Source organism: Zonotrichia albicollis, chromosome 10 (genome assembly GCF_047830755.1).
Source record: "Zonotrichia albicollis isolate bZonAlb1 chromosome 10, bZonAlb1.hap1, whole genome shotgun sequence".
NCBI lineage: Eukaryota > Metazoa > Chordata > Aves > Passeriformes > Passerellidae > Zonotrichia > Zonotrichia albicollis.
Window position 1 is genome coordinate 25,809,688 of NC_133828.1, and position 22,188 is coordinate 25,831,875.

The 22,188-nt window shown below is 37.4% G+C and overlaps 1 protein-coding gene across 2 annotated transcripts in view; it reads left to right on the forward strand.

The window, feature by feature from the left end:
* The window catches only part of OLA1 (Obg like ATPase 1), a 92,473-nt gene extending 71,210 nt beyond the window's left edge, over nucleotides 1-21,263 (forward strand). For both annotated transcript variants that reach the window (XM_074548474.1, XM_074548475.1), the window contains exons 8-11: nucleotides 13,754-13,894; nucleotides 14,583-14,679; nucleotides 16,759-16,881; nucleotides 20,742-21,263. In XM_074548474.1, the coding sequence (XP_074404575.1) occupies nucleotides 13,754-13,894; nucleotides 14,583-14,679; nucleotides 16,759-16,881; nucleotides 20,742-20,843 (463 nt within the window). In that variant the 3' untranslated portion in view covers nucleotides 20,844-21,263. The remainder of the gene's footprint in view (nucleotides 1-13,753; nucleotides 13,895-14,582; nucleotides 14,680-16,758; nucleotides 16,882-20,741) is intronic.
* Nucleotides 21,264-22,188: the final 925 nt, after the last annotated feature.

Here is a 22,188-nt window from a genome sequence, read left to right on the forward strand (position 1 = left end):
GAAGTAGGGGTGTGGGAGTGACCACAGCAAGGGTAGGAGGGAGGTGTGAATTCAGCGAAGTGCCAGTTCTGAGAGTTGCCTTTGGAAACATCTTGCTAAAGAGCTCTTGGACCAGGATGGAAGGCTTTGAAGAATGGAGAATAACACTGGGAGAAGAAAGCAGAGTGAGCAACAGGATGTGAAGAACTGTTGGATGGGAAAGTGGCCATATTTTAGGGAAAATTATCAGAAGAGACTGCACTCAATAGATTTTTCTCCTTGGAATGCATGGCATGAAATTCAGGGGTACTATGTCTTTTTGTTTCTGAGCTCTTAGCAAGTACCTGTGACACCTTGCAGCAGAACAGCTTCTAATTTACTGAGGGGCAAATGCTGACTGTAGTTACATTAGCTCAAAGATAGGTTTGTGTAATGCGTATTTAATGAGTACATTCACTTTAGGATTCAGCATGTTTATTGGTGGCTTTTTTATAAATTGGAAATTATGTCCTGCTATATTAAGTGTCTTAATGCTGTAATGGGACACATTTCAAAGTCAGAAAATGCCACAATGAAGATTGTTAGTGGTGCTTAGGGGTGTACCTTTCCTTTATGGCCAACCTTGCTCCATGGAAAGGACAAGCTTGCTCATGAGGATGCAGTAGGGTTGGGTAGGTAGGGGACCCCTGATGATGGGATTCCCTTTTTCTGAAGCAAAACTCAATACTGTAGAAGGAAGGCCTTATGCCTGGAGATTTGGTGATGAGGGACTGGATTTTTTGTCTCTTTTAAATCTCTGTTTCTGATACCAAGTAGGAAAATTTAATTTAAAAATTTCACATACTTCAAAATTAAAACACTCTTAATTTTCTTCATTTGACCAGCTAGTATATTGAAGTCCAGTGCTATTATTAGTGCTATTTTAAAAATTGTACCTTGTTGAAATTTTGAGATGACTTACTGCCAAGCTGTGCTTCAGCCACCTCTTCTGCTTTACCTGTGCTGTCCTTGTGAGTGGTACTGGTACCTAAGTATGGTATAGAGGGCTACTTCTGACTTTATGTACATTTTATTTTGGAAGAGCAGAAGTCTGGTTGTCCAGGAGTTTTGAGTCTTGTTTCCTTACAACAGTGATCCCAAATTTATACTCTCCCTTTAGGAGGCAGTGACATCAGTCAGTGAGCACAGGTAGCATCAGTCTGACAGTCCTACTGCTGCTGGTCAGCTGGCCAGCACTAGCCAATTCGAGTATGTGGGGCTTGAGCTCTTTCTGCCTTCCTCCCAGTGAAGGCATTGGTTCTTACAAAAGGTGTAGGAACTTGATTTGTATGAAATTGAGACCTCTTTGTCCTCCTGTGCATTTCTGCATAGCGTTTAAGTACTTCTGAATTCATAAAGTGTAGTGCTTCCTTGTAACTATATGGTAATCCCTAAATTACTGTAATCCCTCCTCTGCATTCAGTACAGAACCAGTTATTGTTGGTAGCTACACAGTATAATGACTTCCATAAATTAATTAAGGTGGTGATTTGTTGTGGATTTTTTTTAACAGTGGCTGATTGTTCTGCACTTAGTATTGGGAGGCAGTTCACAGAACCTTGCTGCTGCCTTGGGTTGAAAATGTTCTGCTAATTTCCAGCCTCTGTTTTTCCATGGCTGGCTTATTTCATTGGTGTTAAGGCAGCTTTGTCCTGTAGACTAAATAGTATCTTATCTAATTGGTGCTTATCTCCTTATTTAAAGCAGGTATTATCAGTTTTCTCTTTCTGTGTCATTTACACAAGGTTCAGATCCCTCTGATAATTTTAGACCTGTTCTGAACTTAGCTGACCACAGCTGCACGTAGTTCTCCATACGCTTTCAGGAATACCTTATATGCAGATACATTGCATCCTGTTAACAAAGGGAAGCATTTCCAGTAGGATCTGTAGATGATATTTTCCTTTCCCCTGTTGCATTGTCCTGGTGGCTTAGATGTGCTTTGAAGAGTGCTAACCTAGTGTGAGCTCCCTTCTCTGTCACTTTCAGTTGACAATGATGATGACTTTCCTTGAGGAAAACGTCTCCTGTCCTTGCATTGAACATAAAATTTGCATGCAACTAATGTTTGTGTCAAGGTCATTAATGTATTTAACATGATCAGTCCTAAATTTGATCCTGGTGAATTTTGATTTAGTACCCTGAAAGACTAATTTGTTCTCCTGTTATCATATCCAGCGCATTGCTCAGTCCTCAGTCTCTACAAATCCACTTCCCCTTCTTCTCCAGCTGAATGAGTAGTTTTACACACAGCACACTTTAGAGATGCATTCCTCCTGCACAGAAAATCATATGTCATATCAATGAGAGAATAAATTTATCAGGACATGCTTTATTTTTTCCTTTAAACCAAATTACTTGTGTTTACCCAAGGTTATTTTCTGTCATCATTTCTTCTTTGATAGTGTCATTACTCAACCAAACTAAGACTAAAATTGCATTGTGTGTGACGATTAAGTGACTGTTTGGTGGAGAAATGCATAGACTATCATGGCCCAGAATAGCTGCCCAATATGATATTTTAGTATTTTTCCTTTGGCTAGGTCTACTTTTAACCATCTCTTACTTACTGGGGCTCTTCCCTCTTGAGTAGGACTTTTCCTAACTAAAATTCTAGGCTGCTTCTGAAACAGAAGAAAATGTGAGCATTAAAATAGGAGCAGTGCTTTTAATTGAAAATGTCATTGAGAAGTTCATTGTTACTGAAACATTTCTCAAACTGTATTTTCTAGAAAAGTGTAGGTGATTGCTTGAAGCAAATAAACAGCATTTCTTGTGGTAAGAAAGCATCTGGATGGAAGCGGAATAGCTCAGTGTCAGTAGTGCTTTGGATGTTTGTATTGTTTTTGTCGTCATTCACATAACTGTTTTCAACTGCTGTTTTGGACAGTAAGAATGAATATAAAGAAAGTAGAAATCACTTTATAGAGGCTGTTAGAAGTCAGGATTTTTTTTTTTACTTGGGAGATGATTAATGTTTTACATTTTTAATGACTGCACATTTCTTGTCATAGTTTTTCTTTTCAGTGCAACTGTAGATCAGATCACATTCCTTATAGTATATCCCATGCATGTTTGAACTACTTTGAAAAAGTGAAATGATGTGATGTTTAGCTACAGAGAAACGTCAAAAACAATGCATTTATATGATATGAAAGATTTGCAAGTGCAAGCTAGCAATTGATAGTAATATTATAATTAGCTCTTTATAACAGCCTGTTTTTTATTCATGAACATTTTCATTTATGTTGACAACTCTCATGTTTGCCACCACACATGGAGCCTTTTCTTTACTCAGGAGACACTGAACATGGATTAGTATGATTCTGGGCTTACATTCTGACTTTATTGAAAAATGGTTTCTGGGCTAAGTGACAAAAATAAAAGTAGCATGCTTTTTAGGTTTGGCTTTTTGATCCTATTGTTAGTGCTAGTGTTTGTAAGGGTAAAGCATAGCGCCGAGCACTGTAACTTCAAGGTGGAGTTCTTCTCAGTGAAATTGTTTATTTTTTTATTGTTGAAATTGTTGAGGGTGTTGAATGCTTCCTAATCCCATAACTGATACAAAAATGAAGCTTGGTAAGCAAACAATTTTATAATAAATCAAATTTTAGTTTTGTACTTTCAAATAAAAATGTTTTGTGCATACCCACCCATAGAATAAGATTATTTACTTCTGACAGAAATATACTGTGTCATTCCATTTTCAGCCTTAAAAATCTGTGTCTAACAGATCCTTTAGTCTGTCAGATAAATGAAGTGTGACACTGATCCAGATACTTATTCTGGCGTCTGAAAAAAATCAAAGTTACCATTCCCCTTGGACAAGTATGTTTTAGTAGATGATTCAGACATGGTTAATTTTTTTTTTCATTTCACCATAGTTTGGACAGGTAAACAGACTGTGTCTGTGGAATTGAACATTTCTGTGACAGCTTTTCAAATTAGTGAAGTACATTTCATACAAGGCATCTCTGCATGCTGTGAAAATCCTGAACTCATTTAGTGCTTTACTCAGACATGGACTTGTTCATATGACAGTACAGTGTATGCTGTTGGATTTATTAGATGTTGTTTTGGGGAAGTTTATCAGCAGGAGGCAGGACTGAGGCCCATCACATAATTTTATGTGAGTGTCTTAGGCATATAAGGTAAGGGTTAGTTTCTAAAGCAGCCTATGAAAAGAGGAGAGGGGAGATGCTTTAAGAAGAAAATGAGAAAGGGAGCCCTAATTTAAGTACTCTGAATTGCGCTCAGAAGAGCCTCCTACTTCATTAACTATATAGGGAGCAGAGCTAGATTAGGTGTCTAAATCAGGGGTCTGAAATAAAGCCTTGTATTCTTTGAGTTGCTCTAGGTTGAGTATTAACCATTCAATATCTTTGGAGTCTTTTTGGTCAATACTCTTATTTATGAATGGCTCATAACCTTTTGAGTTTATATATTTGAGACTTTACTATAATAGCATTGATATGAATTGTCTTGCTATGTACAGGACTCTCAGTAATAGTTTTCATGTGACATAAAGAAGTCCTGTCAAGAGACAAGACTTAAAATTATTATGCCATAGCATAAGCCTGACTACGGAATAGGAACTCTTCTACTAATCTGTAATAGTATCTCAGTTATCACCAATTTGCACGGAAGCCTTGTGACTGAGATTTGCTCCTTCTGCTATAATTTATGAATGAATAATTGTTAAATTATTTTGTTACAGTTTTCAAGATAACCATTGTAAATTATGTATTTTATAAATGACAGCAGAAAGAATGACAAGATGGGACTTAGAAAGTATCTTTCTGGTCCAAAGTATATGTGCTTAAGTAGGGCTTGTTGTGCCCATAACTAGGATATGTAATATGCACAGTTTGTTGCAGTCTCTGTTGTTATGTGGGTTCATCAGTAATTGAGTCTTGGCTGTTCTTGATCCTTGCAACAGCCGTCTCTTTTTTGTCTTTTTAGTTCAGACAGAATTAGTGTTCCCAGCTGGCAGCCCAAGGAGAATTGTAAGCCATTCATGTGCCAGCAGGTGCTGCCATGGCAGTGTAGTACCACTTGTTGTTTGAGTTGGTTGTGATACCAAGTTGTAATTGGTTTCACTCACCTTAGTGGGGACCATAGTTTGGATAGAGATGTTACTACAGTCTTGGAAATCAGATCAGAAATGAATGTTTTGAAATTGGATTTTAAGATCTTTATTCTTCATAAGTGATGCATCTTACAAATGTTTTACCTTGACTGAGCTTTTGCTAGATTATATAAGCTGTATAATGTACTGCTAAATCTTTTTTTAGTGGGAGCTCTACATGTATATATCTGCAGAAAAAATCATCCTGGATTATTTTACTTCTTTGTCGTTCTACCATCTTGGTGTCTTTTAATTCAAAGTTACTGCAATACATGAACTTTATTTTTCTGTTATGCATGCTTCTCCCAGATACAGAAATTTTCTGTTCGTTATCTACTGTTGGTTCTTGATATGCAGGTTCATGTTCTCTGGTATTACTTCTTTCACAGCTCCCACATTTTGCAAACCAAAAACATTTCATGTCAGTTGAGCCAAATCTTTATATGAAATACATTCAAAAAGTGGTTGGTCATACATACAAATTTGTAAGTGAAGCATTGTGTCCTTGTGTGTTTTTAGCATACCATTAAACAGCCAATATCTCTGGGTAGCTCTCTAGACCAGGCAAGCTGAGAACCCTCTGCTACTGCCATATTATGTTAATTTGTTAACAGAGCTTTATCTTGAGGGCATAAAGTTCTTTGATAGGAATTTTCAGAATATTGCCTTGATTTTTAAAATTCTGTTGTCAACCATTGTTTTCAGCTTGGAAGAATCCATTTATAAGTGATCTCATATGGGATAATTTTTACTCAGGAGTCCTGCCATTTATAAGCATTTTTCAATAATAATTAATGAAATTCCTGATTGAACTTGGCTCCATGGTATTGGTGTTTTTTGGGTGGTTGGCTAACTTAAGACATCCTGTCCTTAGTAGTCTTTACTGGTTCCTGCAGCACCTTTCAGTTATATTGGCACAGCCATTTCTAAGGATATGTGGGAAAGTGAACTGGTCAATTTTAAAAGGCAATAGCTGGAGAGGGGAGCTATGAAAGAAGTAAATTCTCCCTCCAAAAGCTGCTTTTTTACTGGATTGTTTTTATTGGTGAACAGTTTGAGAATGCCTGCAGGGAGTGCTGTAGGGGCCCTGCTCCATGTGCTGCAGCTGCTAGCAGAAAAGCAAGTGTAACATCTGGACGGGTACGGAATGAGATGAGAAGCTCATGTTCAGGTTCTGAAAATGTTTCTTTAAAACCTGGGATGCAACTTGAATAAAGTAGTAGGTGCAATACTAGTCACCCCATCTAACAAATGATTTTGCAGAATTATTGGGGATTTAATTATTGGCCATGATAGAGATCAAGGCTTTGGAAGAACTTGCTTTGACACATGAGGCACAGAACCTGGGATTACTTACATTTCAAAGGAGAATGTTAAGGAGGTATAAACCCATCTATAAGAAATGTCAAATGAAAGTCTTGGTCAGGAAAGGAACCTCCATGATTTTGTTTTTGATAACAGTGTAAGTTGAAATTGCAATGAAGTTTAAAAATTTTAAATCTGGATCTGGTAGAATGAGATACTTGATGTACCCATTCTGCCATAAGATTCCTGTGATCATGAGATGTGTGGCAAGTCCCTAAAAGGTAAAGAATTTTAAGGGCTGTTCCACTTCTTATTTTGAGGCTCAAGTCAATCTGTGTTAGGAGATGTCAGTGACATCTATTATGTGAGATGGGTCCTCCACGCTGGCCTCTTAGAGTGTTCAGGTGGGTGCAGTGACTAAATATTGGAGGTGGTATGGACACTGGATTATGGGAAGGTACTGAGGAGCTGAAAGCTCTCAGGATATGCAGGATAAATGTAGAGGTGAGTTCCTCAAGCTCTTGTCCTGAGAGGCTGACAGGGGGCACTTGGCCAGGGAGCAGCCCAGTGCATGGAGGCAGGGCTTTTGTTCTGAACTGTTTCTAGAAAGCGTTTGCAGGTGAGGGCTGGGAAAGGGCTTTCTGAAATTGCTGTGTTTCATCTGGCCAGCTGGGAACAGGGAATAAAAAAATAAACTTATAATCATCACTGGTGATTTAAGACGTGGTTGCTGAGGTCTGTAACAGGTACTCCCTCCCATACCTTCTGTAGATTTGTCATCTTCATAAAAACTTATCATGGTGAGGAAGAAGGTACCTTTTTACTCCTTAATGTTTTCCTGTTTAGTCATTCTGTCTTCTTATGTAATGCAAGAAGAAAGGGATAGTCAGAGAAAGGCAGTTAGAGCGCAGTGCTCCACTACAGCAGAGTGACAACCACCTGTGCTTTCCTCTTCCCCTTCTTCACTTCTGGCACAGAGCATTTCTGTGATACAGAATCACACATTTGTTATACATTGTATTTGTATATACATTTGTTCTGTTGGTTTTACAATCCCATCATTCGTTAATTGTAGAAATTTGGAGTGAAAGCTTACTGAAGCTGTTTCTGATCTCCATAAGGATACATGTACATATTATCCATAAGGGTACATATACATGTTATCCATAGGATAATATGTATGTTATCCTCATGTGAGAACAGTAGGACCAGATCTCCGTGGATCTGTGCCTGCTACCAGAACAGAAGGGAAGGACATCACCTAGGCACTGTGCCATGCAGTACTGGTGCTTAGGTAAATAAGGTCTTCCATCCTACCAAATCAACTAAACCTAATTGTCCTCATGGTTTTGGGAAGTGGCAAAAGAAACAATTCTTCCTAACTCATCATCATTTCTGATAATTTGTGGTTTCATTTGGAACCTCATAATGGATGTGATTTCAAAAGACAAAAGAAATTCACAAAGAGGAGAGAAGAAATAAAGTATTTTTAAGTCAATGATTTTTCTTTTAATTTCAAGAAAAATGTTGGAACAATCCAATGTTTTAATCCCCTAAAAGCAGCCCAGTTGTCTTCACAAATTCATGTTGACAGTTCATTACTTGTCTAGATTGTCAGATGAATCTAATATTTTGTTTGTGGTAAATGTAACAGTCTTGCATATAGCAAAAAAATATACTGAGTATTGGGATTTTTATTAAGCCTTCAAAGGTTTCAGTGCCTCACAGCACTCTCATGAACAAGACAGGAAATTGAATAGGCTAGATGGAAACTACTGGAAGTTGAATGTGCAAGACTGGTTGGAAGATAATACACAGAGCATAATTATCAGTGGTACACTTCCCCAACAAAGAATATCACATGAGGAATCCTGCAGAAGCAGCTACTGGTTGAATGCTGTTATGTATTTCCATTAATGAGCTGGATGATGAGCACTCTTGCTAAAGCTATGGATGACCCCCAGTCTAGGAGATGTCTACATATGTGTAATTAGAACTTAGGAGCATCTCAAGAAACAGAAGAAATCATTAGGAAAAAATAGCCATGGTGCAGCTCCTGAGAAGGGTTTTATACAGGAATAATTAACTATGCAAACATAGTATTAAGAATAGCTAGTCACTCAATAAGTTATAACCTGAGCATGAGATAATGTTGCAGTGCTGTCAGAAAAAAAAGCAAATGCTAGACTGGGTTTAATAAACAGGAAAATCACCTGAAAAATGAGTTAATCCTCTAGCTTTTTAAAATGTTTATAACATATTATTATTGAAAACTCTGAGAAGTGCATTGGGTACTGTGTGCTTTCAGAAACTTTTAGACCAATTGAAGAGAGACCAAACAAAAAGGTTCAAAGTTGAAGCAATATGTGGCTTACAAGGAAAGCTGAAAATAAAAATTGCCTACATTTTTAAAGATCTAAATAGGGAGTGTATATTCTTGGTCCACAGTCTATAGGCTCAGTTTAGCTAAAATAAAGGTGGCTTAGGCTCCACCTATGGAAAACTTCAACAACAGGGAGCAAACACTCAACAGATTGAGTTTAGAAGCCTTTAAAAGTTGGTATTGTACAGAACTGCTAACAGGAAGAGCCTGTTGGAATTTCTAAGTCCTTATTCTCATTTCTATCTGTGGATCTTTTTTCCAGTCTTTTGTAAATTTTGATCATTTAGTTTTATCTTACCTACATTTGTTTCTTTCCTTCTTGTCCTGCCTGATATTTTCTTTTCCCCTGCCGTGCTCTTTTGTTTCTGCTGGTTTTCACTCGTAGTTCAAGTGTAGAACAGAAAAGCACTTGTTTCTCTTCCATTAGTTTTTTTGGTCTTGCTTGTATAAAAGCATACTTTCACAAATCACCTTCCTTCTCAGGGGTCAGGTTTTCAGATCATCTTGTCTTGCAGGTGTCCACTGAGCTTAAGCTTTCTCTGCAGCTTCTCTCTTCCATCACTTCTTCAGATTTCCATCTGAACTCTGTCTCTGTTCCCAGCTGGATCTCTCATGTGAAACTCTCTCAAATATTGATTTGTAGGTAATGTACCTTCTGCAACTTTTATACCTTTTTATTTTGGTTGGCTGCAGGTTTTGGTTTTTTCTGCCTCAGTAAGCATCCCCATTTTAAAGTGAAGGCACCCCCTTCTGTACAACTCCCATTTCTGGTGTTCTTTGCTTATTGGCCTTCTCAGTGAGTGCCATCATTTTTAAACCTTTCTCCATGGTCTTGTGCATCCTGATTTAGTATCAAGAGTTAACTCTGGTAGTTGTCCTGATCTGTCTGCAGTTGAAGTTGCTGGCCCCTGTGGTTTACTGGAAATACTGCTCACGCTGCTGATACTCCTTATGTCCTTATCAAACAACAGTCTCAGTGCTAGGTGGAAATGAGCATCTGAATTCCTCTTTAGTGTTTTCCCTGATCAGAAATTTGAGTGCTGCCTTCACTTGCAAGATGATGAGGTCTGGTTTTGCACTTGCCTTGGTTTTGTTCTTGTGTCAGGCTTTTACACAGTCATAATATGCTTTTCTGCTTGCCATCACAGAATGAATGGATGTCTTGCTGTCTCTTGAGTCTGTGGTTTTTTTTCAGAAAATATATTTTGTCTGTTTTCTGGCATCAGTCAGACTTCAATTGTGCAACCCTCTCTAGTTGCTGTTGGCACACTCCTCTCCACAGGGAAGGGAGGAACCAAGCTACCCCAGAAGGGAAAGTCTGTTGGATGTCACAGAAATCCCACTCTCTTACGCTGTTTTCACTTAGTTTTTGGTTTACTTTGTAAAGAAGGGTTTTCATCTCAAGCAGTTCCTCATTTCTTAAAGTATTTTCAGCTGTTAATCATGGTCATGGGTGCTGTCAGTTCTACTTTTTGGTTTTTTACTTTTCATTTTGTTACATTTTAGCATGCAGTGGCAGTTTTTAAGTATTAAAAGTCTTTAAGCATAAAATCCAGTATTTGTCATTATTTATTTTCAAGTATAGCGTGAAATAATGGAGAGATACTCCAGAATTTGCTTATCTTAAAGGCCCAAAATGAATGTACTATTGCTGTCCTTTTAGAGACATACATAATTTTCTTTGGAAAAACTGTGCTCAAATAAAACAGACTATGACATTAATTGTAACCATTTGTTAAGACCATTTTGATCTGTTTGGCACACTTGGTTATCTGTAATAGGAAGGCAAACATACACTGTTATTTTACTGATTAGTAGTTAAGCATTCTACTTTGGGGAAAACGTGAATTAGAAATAATCAATATTTATATTTGAGTGTTTACTTTTTTGTGTGTTTTCTTTATTTTGATCACATTTAGGGGAATTCCTTGGTACTTTTTAGTAATTCCTGTGACACCGAAAGTCACAAAAGTAAGACTCGGGCAGAGAACCTGACTGTACAGAGTGGGATGCACTACCTTATTCTTTTAGAGAGGCTGTAGCAGGTCTGATGTCAGTCACTTCAGAGACCTTTAGACCTCAGTGCTCATTTATTGGTAAAATGTACCAGCTTTGCTCCTGCATTATGAAGATCGTCTGTCAACACTTTGAGATATTCTCCTTTGTTATTAAGCTTGTGATGCTCTACACTGTCAGGTTTTTTGCCAATTATAGTTAAGGTACAATGGTGTATTCACTGGATCAAAGTCTCACACTGGCGGTAGAGGAATGATTTGTAAGTCTTTATTCATCTGAATCGTACAATAGAATACCTGAGGAATGCAAATAATCCCTCTAAGGACTCAATAGAAAAGCTGTTAAAATGACAGTCTAAGACTATTATTATTCTGAATTGGTGTTTTAGCCAAAGTAATTATTTCTTATCTTGTTGTTCCACAATAGTTCTTAGTTTATTAGTTATGATGACCATATTTACCAAACAGAATTTGAATCAAATTTTTGACATTATTTTCATGCTCGTTTCACTTTTTCAGGTTTACACATTTCATTCCATCTTTCTTCACTTGGCACATTATTTAATTAGTCTGGAGACCAGTGTTAGGTAATTCCTTAAAAAACCCATCTATAAAGAATGTATGCACATGTGTCGAAGTACACTCATGAATCGTAGATTCATTTTGAGACCTATTTTCTGTAAAATGTTGGCATTTATAAGCTCTGAACTTTGATACCCAATTTGTTAGCCAAAATAAATTAATTAACTGCAAATGTTAATTTTAGAAATGCTGTTAAGTGTCAGATTTCCCATTGGGAAACACACCTTAATTGTGATTTTCAGTTCAGATGTTTCTGGAGGCAGTAGTGTTTCATTATCAGTCCTGGATCCCAAACTCTGTTTTCACTGGGTAACTGGAGGCAGGAAAAGATTAGTATAATGAGGATTGAAGAACATTGACGGGGTATTTACATAAGTAAATGATAGAAGACCAGCCTTATATAACAAATGTGTAAAAACTGTTGAGTGAACTTCTATATTCTTTGTACCATCTAAAACCTTACTCAGTCGGCCATGCACTTAATCTCATAATAGCTCTGATCCCCTGCTATTTTCTCTGACAAATGTGTGTTGATGAACTTGTGGTTGACTTCATTTTTTTCTGAAGTGACATTTGCATTGATTATTTAAAGGTTTGCAGGCCACAGTTTCAAAGCACTTTAGTATAATAGCAGCTAAAACCTTAGTCTAAATCTTACAGATTAGCAGGACTAAGAAAAAGAACTCAGCAAGCATAAAGCCCTGTGCTCTATGGTGGGTGCTTCAGGTCTGAAACATTGCTGGCACCCAAAGTGCTGTGTTTTATGATTCCATTATTCGTGTACAGGAAGTATTCCCATGGCTCCTGTGTTTGCTTGCTGAGCATAGAGCTGTCATTCTTCCCATTCATACGTGTTTAGAAAGTGTCCTGTTAACAGTAGTGAACTCCTCCCAGGTAATTTACAAATGTCTCCCTTAAACTTACAATAAATACTTGCAGTCATGAATATGATGCTTGTGTTTAAAGATTTTTTTTTTAAACACCATCTACTGCTCTAAAGTTTTCACAGAATCACAGAATATTCTGATTTGGAAGGGACCTATGAGGATCATTGAGTCCAGCACCTGACTCTGCACAAAACCATCCCCAAGAGTCACACCATGTGCCTGAGAGCATTGTCCATCTGGGTGAAGAACTTTCTCGAACACCCAAACTAAGCCCCCCCTGACACCACTTCAGGCCATTCCCTCATTCTTTGGTCAGCAAAAGAAGAGATCAGTGCTGTCCCTCCTCTTCCCCTCACAGGAAACTGTCACTGCAGTGAGGTCTTCCCTCAGTCCCCCCCAGGCTGAACAAGCCCAGTGACCTCAACTGCTGCTTACACAGCTCCTCCTCAAGGCCCTTCCCCATCACTGTTTCCCTCCTTTGGATCCCCTCTAAGACCTTTATAGCCTTCTTACATTGTGATGCCCAAAACTTCCCCCAGAACCGGAGGTGAGGCTGCCCCAGAGCAGAGCAGGACAATCACAGCCCTTGCCTGGCTGGCCATGCTGGGCCTGATGTACCCCAGGGCACACCTGACCCTCCTGGCTGCCAGGAGGCTGCCAGTTTTGTTTACTTCGGGTAGGGTAATTAACATTCAAAAACTAACACTCTGAGTTTTTAGCTCCAAATTTGTTGTTTCATTCAACTAAAAGAAATTATGCATAGCAAGCTATTGTAAATGCTGCCAGTTACTAAAGATGAATAGGAATTTTTTTTTTCTTTATTTAAAAATAATCGTAGTATAGAAGCCAGAAGCTTTGTCCTGGAACAACAGTAAAAAGGTGGGAAAAACCAGTAGAAACATGGAACTGTGTTGATCAGCCATGGCATACTCCCAGATCAATATGCAGAAAAAGCACGTGCAGCTTGCTATATAGGAGTGTAGTGTTCTTTCCTATCTGCTAATATCAGCAGTCTTAGCTACTGAGATGCCTTTTTTTTAATTAAAAAAAAAAGTCAGGAAAAACTGAAGGCCCTCAGTTTTACCACATCTGATAAATATAATTCTTGGAAGTACATTTTTCTCTCAGAAAGTTTTATTCACTTTTTAGATTGCAAGTATTTAACCTCTACCAAATACCTAGTTATTGTCCCAAATTATGCCTATTTCTGTAGATTAAATGCCAAACAGAAACCAGGAAACAGTGAAATGTTAATGGAGTACACCTGAAGCAATTGCTGCCTGTTAATGCCTTGACCTTGGAAAGCAATACACAAAAAGATGGCATCATAAATCCGTGCAATTCTTATGAATATGTATGTGCTACTTGATAATAATGAATGTGGTACAGCCATGCATGCACTACAAGATAATGTTGTGCCCTTTGTTGTCTACAGGTTGATAAAAATTAAAGAGTGGGTGGACAAGCACGACCCGGGAGCTTTGGTCATTCCTTTTAGTGGGGCCTTGGAACTCAAGTTGCAAGATATGAGTGCTGAGGAGAAACAGAAGTATCTGGAAGAGAACATGACACAAAGGTTAATTAGCATTCATTTTCCCTACACTTTATTATCAACTATTTCCTTGCAGTAATTTAATTGCTTGCGCTGATAGAATAATAAATGACAGAGTAATTACCATTATAAAGAGAGAATCTTCTCCTTTCTTTACCATGAGACAGAGTGAAAAGATTTATTTTAAATTAAGTTTTTAACTGTCATCTGTCATCTCTGTACAGTGTTTTAATTATAACATAGGTATTAGTTATGTATATTTTTGAGAAGGAATGATCACCAAAACTGTTTCGTCATCTATGGGGAATAAGGACAGTGGAGAAAATTTTGCCATAATTTTCTGAGGAACTATAATAAATTGTTTCAGTATTGAATTTCAGTCAAACAGATACGCTTTCATGACCTGGAGTCGTGAAAATTGCATGAGACAAGAGTGCTGCCTGATAGGGTGATTTATATTTATCCCATGTTTCTGTAGGTTGCCAAATAAACAAATCAAAATGCTGTCTTTATGATTTTGCAGTAAAAAAGTATTTCTTTTGAGGAGAGTTCAAAGTAAAAGGCTACTGCAATTATTGCTCTGTTCAAAAGTAGACCTGATACCTTCAAAATATGTGATGTCTTTCCACGTAAATTGATTACTTGGCGCATTTAGCTGTTTTATGTGTATGTGCTGAATGAATTGGATTCCTTCCCCCTTTTTTTTTTTCAGTGCTTTAGCAAAGATCATTAAGGCTGGATATGCAGCACTCCAACTAGAATACTTTTTCACTGCAGGCCCAGATGAAGTGCGTGCATGGACCATCAGGGTAAGATTCATACTTATTCATCAGCTATATCCAGTTCCACACTATTGAATTCAGATTGATATCACTGACTTTGAAGTTTGTCATGGTGGCGGTTAGCTAGTCATTACAGATGAGGTTTTTGTCCAGGATAACTTTAATTATTTGTGAGCTGCTGAACAGTGAAAGTGGAGCTGCATTGATTGAGGCAGGTAACAATTGATTCTGCCTATTACATAGTCTGAATTTCTTCATCCTGTAGAATCTGTCTACCCTCCTCCTGTGGTCAGAGATAAGACGTACCAGTATTGTGCTTGCTTAATCTGTGTGACTGGGTTTGTCTGCAGTGAAATTGATGTTGCTTTTCATTTTGTATTCACTAAGTTTGTTTGGGTTGCGGATGGTTCATTCCTCCTGTGCTTTGCTGGGATTACATTTTAGCAATAAAAGCAATATAACGTCATTATATTCCTCGTGGATACACAGTTGGGCTCCAAATCCTAAAATCAGTGTGCAGTAATTCAGGTCTTTTACTGACTTTAGTATTTAGACCTAGTTTATTTTGGTAGTTTTATATGTTTATCTGGGAACTTAAGTAATGTCTAAAACAATATTATGTATTTTAAATATTGATGTAGAATGGTTATAGCCATAGACATCAACTGATTTATTCAGTTTATTCCCAGAGGACAGTAAGAGCTGAGCTGTAATGGTTTGCCTTTGAATGTAAATATGTTGCAATATAAAGATCAATATAGAACAAATATTTTGGAATGTGTACACTTGTAAACTCTTACCTTAAAAATTACAACAATGTCAACTTTTGGAGGTGCAGTTCAGTCTTTGAGCTTCTGTTTTTTGCATCATTGTATTTAGGGCTGTGCAATGAGTTTCAGTGCTGTATTTAATTTCATTCACTGGAATTAATTTGTTTTCATTAATCAACATAATTTCCTGTAAATTTATATTTTTAATAGTACTGCTACAGATGTTTGTGTATGTGTTTTAGCACATTAAACTTATTTTCTTAAAAGCATGTGTGGGGTTTTTTAGCTTTTTTTTCTCATCTCTGTTTACATAATAACTGCTTGCTAAGGTCCCTGAAACAGCAACCAAAATAATATGAAAACAGGGTTTTGTAGTTCTGATTCTTGCCATAGTTGAAAAAAAGCATATTGTGAAATTCCACATTTTTTCAGTAGAAGTGCTTGCTCTTTATTAGAGAATTTGAAAGCTGGTTTATCTTAAGACTGATTGTGAGTATCTTTGATTTAATGTGCAAAGATACTTAGTCAGGTAAGCATCAGTGAGTAGCCATATTAAGCCAATACATCTTTTATTGTAAAAACTGTGCTTTACAGTGTCAGACTCCTTAGCACTTTAACATGCTTTATTAAGCAGCCTTTAGGTCACCATTATTGCTCAAATTTCTCTCCATGGTTGTGTGTGCACAGAATGTATGTCCTTGTAATTTGAAGCATGCAGCTATAATGCATTCTCCTCTATTGCATAAACTTAAATTATCGTATAGTTGTCGGTGATTTTTTATTTTTTAGTGATTCGGTTGTTGATGTTTTGGTAAGAATACTCAGTTTGTTCTATATCAAACTTACTAAAATTGTTCTGAAATAAAAATAAGCTAATGTGTACAGCTTGACATCCATATGTCATTTCTCATTGCAAGTGTTGTTCGCCATGAATGTTATCTTTAATTGAAATTATTTGGATGTAAGTGAAAGTCTTGAGTAATTCAGATTTTAAAGTTATTTAAAAATCTTTATCTTCCTCACTTTCTGTGTAGAAAGCTAGGGGTCGAAGCAAATCTCACAACAAAACACAGTCATAGCTTCTAAAATCAATACTGCTGTTGATAGCTATTAGGAAAAACAAAGCTGCTGTTCTTTAATGTCGGTTGGTTTATCTGTGGCAAAGGCACTGTCTGTGTCCCAGTATTGAGGATTGCCCAGCTGCATGTGTGGCATTTTAGCTGATATGAAACAAAGTTTCAGCAGAACCTTAAAGCATATAAAAAAGGAGAAACCTCTTTCCTGCAATCAATCTTCTTAAATGCAATTAATTTTCTTCTTGTCTTTCGTTTGACAGAAAGGGACGAAGGCTCCTCAGGCAGCAGGGAAGATTCACACAGATTTTGAAAAGGGATTCATTATGGCTGAAGTAATGAAATATGAAGATTTTAAAGGAGAAGGTTCAGAGGCTGCTGTCAAGGTGAGCTCCCCACTTTTTCTTCTCCCTCCAAATGTGCCATTCTTCCATTTCAAATCTGAATTTTCACTGGAAAAAGTTCTTAATGCTAAGTGAATCTTCAGTCACTTCTAGCAATTGATCAAAATCTATTTTCATCTTTTACTTAAGAAAGAGTTCAAATGAACCAACTTACTGGACAGGAATGCAACTATTTCAGTACCCAAGATATAACAGTGCATGGACTACAAGTCAGCACTAAGACTAAATGTAATGCTAATGTGTTGAGATGTTTTTCTGTCTGTTTACGTATTTGTGTTCAGAATTTAATAAGCTTTAAAACTGACTTGGTTTTGAAAAATCAGGTTTTTAAGATGCAAGAGATTTTATTAATCACTTCTAAAGGGAAACATGAAACAGGAAAATCTGTTTCTTCTAAAAATGTATCATCTTGTTTTGAAGAAAGGTATTAAAAGTGTCAGATGCAAATGGTTAAGAAAATATTATATTATAAAATTGTACCCTTTTTTCAGGATTAGTGGGTTCTACTTCTAGGCTCTGGTAAGCATAATTAGGATCTTACAGTTTACCCTTTCAGTATTTTATTCAATTGCCCTTTGATGTCTCAATCAAAAATGCCATGCCTTACTTTGGTCGTTCAGGGTGGCTACTATGTGCTGAATAGACAGTAAAGATATTTAATGGAAAACTTTTCTCCTTGAGCCTGCTCTTCTTTGTGGTAACACTTGTGTTGAGAAGAGTTTCATCTGCTTTCTCAACACTAGAGGGCAGAGACTGCTCGGGTGCCCAAAGTTGGGCCCTTTCAGAGCTGACAAATTATATCTGATTTGATGTTATTAAGTATGAAATGAACTTGTACACGGCAAAAAAAAGTCATAACGAAAGCTGTTCTTCTCTGCGTTGCTAATGCGTTTTCTTCTTCTTTCTAAGCAGAAAAACTCACCTTTATTTCATATACATTTGATTTCTCGTTTGTCACTTCTGACATTTTCTTAAGATTTGTATTTTATGAAATTGCAATTACAAAGCACATGAGTTTGATTTACTCAATCTCAGTATTTGAAGGTTTCTACACACAATAATGTGTTAAAGAATTTAAAAGGTTTGGCTTTGTTTGCTATTTGATAGCTTGAAAGGTATGCAAAACTATGATTTCAAATTCAGCCTATTCTCAGTGGTATCACTAAGGAAGATCATACTGAGCAGCGGGACTTTAATAGGTTTGTTTGAACCCCAGGAAGTGAGGGAAAAAAAATCCCATATAATTGGTTCGTTGCGGCATGTGAACTGCTTTATGAAAAGGGAAGTAGAGTTGTAGTTGTAAAGGGAAGCCACAGCTATAAATAAATCTAATATTCTGCAGTCAGAAACCACTTTACGTAACAGATTCAGATTTTTCCACTATCATTGTTGATGCTCAAATATGAGTGTTTTCCCTGAGAGGCTACATCAGTTAACACCTATTAAATTAATCAGTATTTTGCTTGTATATTTTTATTTGCTTTTCACAATGTGAGATTCTAGAAATGAAACTTCCATGCTGAAATCATATTTAATGATTAAATTTTTATTGTTATGATGTAGCTGTAAAACAAGCAGATTTGCATTTGTTATTCAGTTTTAAAGTCAAGGTTGGGGAAAAAACCTTGTTCTTAGAATAAAGTGTCATATTCCTCTGGTCTTTTCTAATTTGCATTTAATACAATGTTTCATGCCATAGACAATGCTAATTGCTTTTATATTGCTGGTAAATTTCAAAATTAAATTTAGGCGCTTGTAGGAGTCATCTTAAATAACAGTGGTAATGGGAGTTGCTTGCTTTGTATGTTATCAAGTTGATCGATTTTTAAGTTTGATTTTGTGTGTGTTTAACACCAGTACAGCATAACTAATTTAATGCCAGTGCTGTGAACTATACACTGAATAGCTCTGTGTGGGCTTTGTAGTCTACAGGGATATCACATTATTAGCAATCATATCTGCTTAGGCAAAGCTGGCTTCTACAGATGGCTGCTTTCAAGTGCAAATGAACTGGTTAGACGTGTCTTGTTTAATACATACTCAAGATTCACAAATGGGTATTGATTTTTTCAACCAGTGTTTCTGATAGCAATGGAAATGGATTAAATGGTCTCTAGAGAATTTAAAGGAACACTGTCACTTTTAATTAACTGTAAACTGGTAACAAAAATACATAAACTTATATTAGTGTATCAAAATGTATTTAATTAAAGAAGTCTATGTCACACTGATCGTGTGCACTATTGTACTAAAAAAATATGTTGTGTTACTTTGTGGAGGACAGTTTTTTCTACAAATATTTGTGAGTAATAAATGTATTCAACTGTAAATGTTTCTGTACCTGTGCCTGCAGCTTATGTTTTCTGATGATTTTTACAGCACTGTTTTATTACTATTTATGCCATCAATTTGTCTAATTACTCTTGACTTTAAGCATTATTAGGATCTTCAGAGGAAAGAACTTAAAACGTTTTACAGTCTAAATAGATTTCCAGGGGAAAGAAATAGGAAAATGTTTGCAAAGTACTATTCCTTAGGTATCAATAATGTCATGTGGGGTAAGGTCAATTACTATTTCAGTATATATTTATTGTCAGGGCTATCTTAGCTGCTGTTTTCCATGGGCTAGCATCACTGGGAACCACATTTAAATAAGGAATGGCAGCAACAAGGTTATCGAGCCTCTAAATTTCTAGGCAGCAGTGTGGGGAAATGGGTTGCTTTACAGAGCAGGTTTTGTGAAAGAAAGGTGTCTGAGTTAACTGTGTACCATTAATCTGATCTGTTCTACAGCAACTAAGGTCATTAGTTAACAGCTTTCCTGTAATGGGATCTTAGCATGCCACCACTGTGATAGTGTCATTGAGAATAATGGCACAGTGAGGTCTTGCATGGAAGCACTTTCTCCTGCAAGAGAAAACTTCAAAACAGGAATGGTTATTGAACTGAAGCAGAAGCTCTCAACTTTTCCATATTGTAGACACTTTTCAAGATAAATGCTTCCACAGACCACCTCCCGCCCAGCCTGTCAGGCCTAATGCCACAGCCTCTGTAATACTGGGTTTAATTACAATGAGATAACAGTAGAAAAATAGAATAATAAATTGTAATGCAGAAAGTACTGATATTTAATAGGTTCCTTGCCTATTTTCTGCTCTCCTCAAGTACAGCATTTTAATAATGAATTTTCTTTTCATGTCTTTGGTCCATATGCCTTTTCCTGTATCTAGTTTCACAGCCTATCTGCTCTGCTCTCTGTCCTTCTGAAGCAAATGCCTTCTAAAGGAAATTTCTTACAGAAGAGCTGAGCCTGCATTTTGTGCTCCTCAGCCCTTCATTATGTGGGTGCAGGCAGACAAGAGACCCCACTGGCAGCCCGAGCCAGGCACAGCTGTGGCTTTTGCTGGGTGTCCCCGTGGTCAGTGGGGACAGGACCCCGTGTCCAGCGGCTCAGGGGCCGGGAGCCCTTTCCAGCAGTGCTGCTTTCCATTCCTGTGCCAGTGTTTGTCATCTGCAGGGCTTTCACATGAAGGAAAAGAAAGCCAAATAGAAAAAAGGAAAAAAAAAGGAACTGTTTTAGTGTCCTTTATCTTGCCAGGCTCTACCACTTTATAATGCAGGTGCATTTTAAGCACTACAGATCCAGTGGAGGCTAAATTACTTTTATATATATTTTATACATATGTCAAACCAAGTGGTGTCAAACTGAGGAGTATTGTGACTGTCAAACTCTGAAGTATTACCATCTCTTAGCCAAAATGTATTTAAATAATTGCCATTTGAAAATACTATAAAATGTCTAATGAAGTAACCGATTTTCCTTTTGTCTGTTCCATTTACAGGCTGCTGGAAAATACAGACAACAAGGCAGAAATTACGTAGTGGAGGATGGAGATATTATCTTCTTTAAATTTAATACACCCCAACAACCCAAGAAGAAATAAATACCAGATTTGTTCGCTCAGAAATGAACTGTGCTGCTTCAAAAAGCATATGAATTTTTATTTGGAATTGGAATATCTGGAAACAAAAAGCATACAGTTTCTACCTAGGGAACCGCCCTTCCCCCCAGTGAAATTATTCTTGTTTGTTTTGAATTAAAATATGGCACCTCCAGCAAACATGCAAGTTCACTAAATGTGAACAGCTTTGCATTTCAAACGATTAAGACCCTACTCCAAATTGTAGAAGCTTTTCGGGAACCATATTACTCTCATGATACTTCATTAATCTCCATCATGTATGCCAAGCCTGACACGTTTGACAGTGAGGACAATGTGGCTTGCTCCTTTTTGAATCTACAGATAATGCATGTTTTACAGTACTCCAGATGTCTACACTCAATAAAACATTTGACAAAACCAGCCTTGGTGTGTTTGGGGATGTCTGTATTGACTGACTGTGGTGTGCTGAATGCGATACGGCACCTGGTGGATGCTGATTACAGAATTTTAAGACGTGTATGATACAGTAACTGGCAGTGTGGGGCAGCTGCAATTGTATCTTGAAAGTGAGTCTTTCATGGGAATCAGAAGATTAGGATGCCAATGATTTGTCTCAAAAAAGTTAATGAATTTGTAGATGGACTTTCACTGAAAGATGATACTAAGGATAATAATGATGGCAGCATAAATTATTTTTACTAGAGAGAGGAAATACATGTAGAAAAATCATGTTATCTATGAGACTGAAGCTTTTTTTTTTCAAATAATTTTGAAAAAGTATTTCACTCTTGCCTTGAAATTAATAAATCAGGCTGGAGCTGTAATATTGATGTTGTGCATTGTCCTCTCAGGTCTGGTTTTGAGGCCAGGCCACATGCGGATAGTGCTGTGAAGGAAGAGGTCACACCGTGCTGGATAGGTAAGTTGTCCTGCTGAAACGATATTGCAGCTGGGAGTGCCTTTTTACCTCTGCTTTTTAACCATGAAGGAGAGCTGGTCACTCTGGGTAACAGGAAAATAAGGTGTTGCCAAAATAAAACCAAGTTTGTCCTTTCAGTGTGAGGTGTAGAGCTGCCCTTTCTCACAGTGTGTTTAGTGTGTTTAAAGCAGCCTGGCTTTGTCTGAGTGCCCCTGTGCTGGGGGTTTTGGCTACAGGTTCAGTGGGGTTGAGGCTGGGAGAGATGCTGTTGTTACCTGTGTCTTGTTGGTGTGCCAGGCCTCTTGTGTCCTGGTGATAAATTCCCTCGCTGGGAACTTGGAAAAGGCAGCTTGTCACCAGCTCACCCCCTTCTGTGTGCCGGGCACTGGGAGTGCTGGCTGCATCCTGCTGGAGATGTTCCCTGGA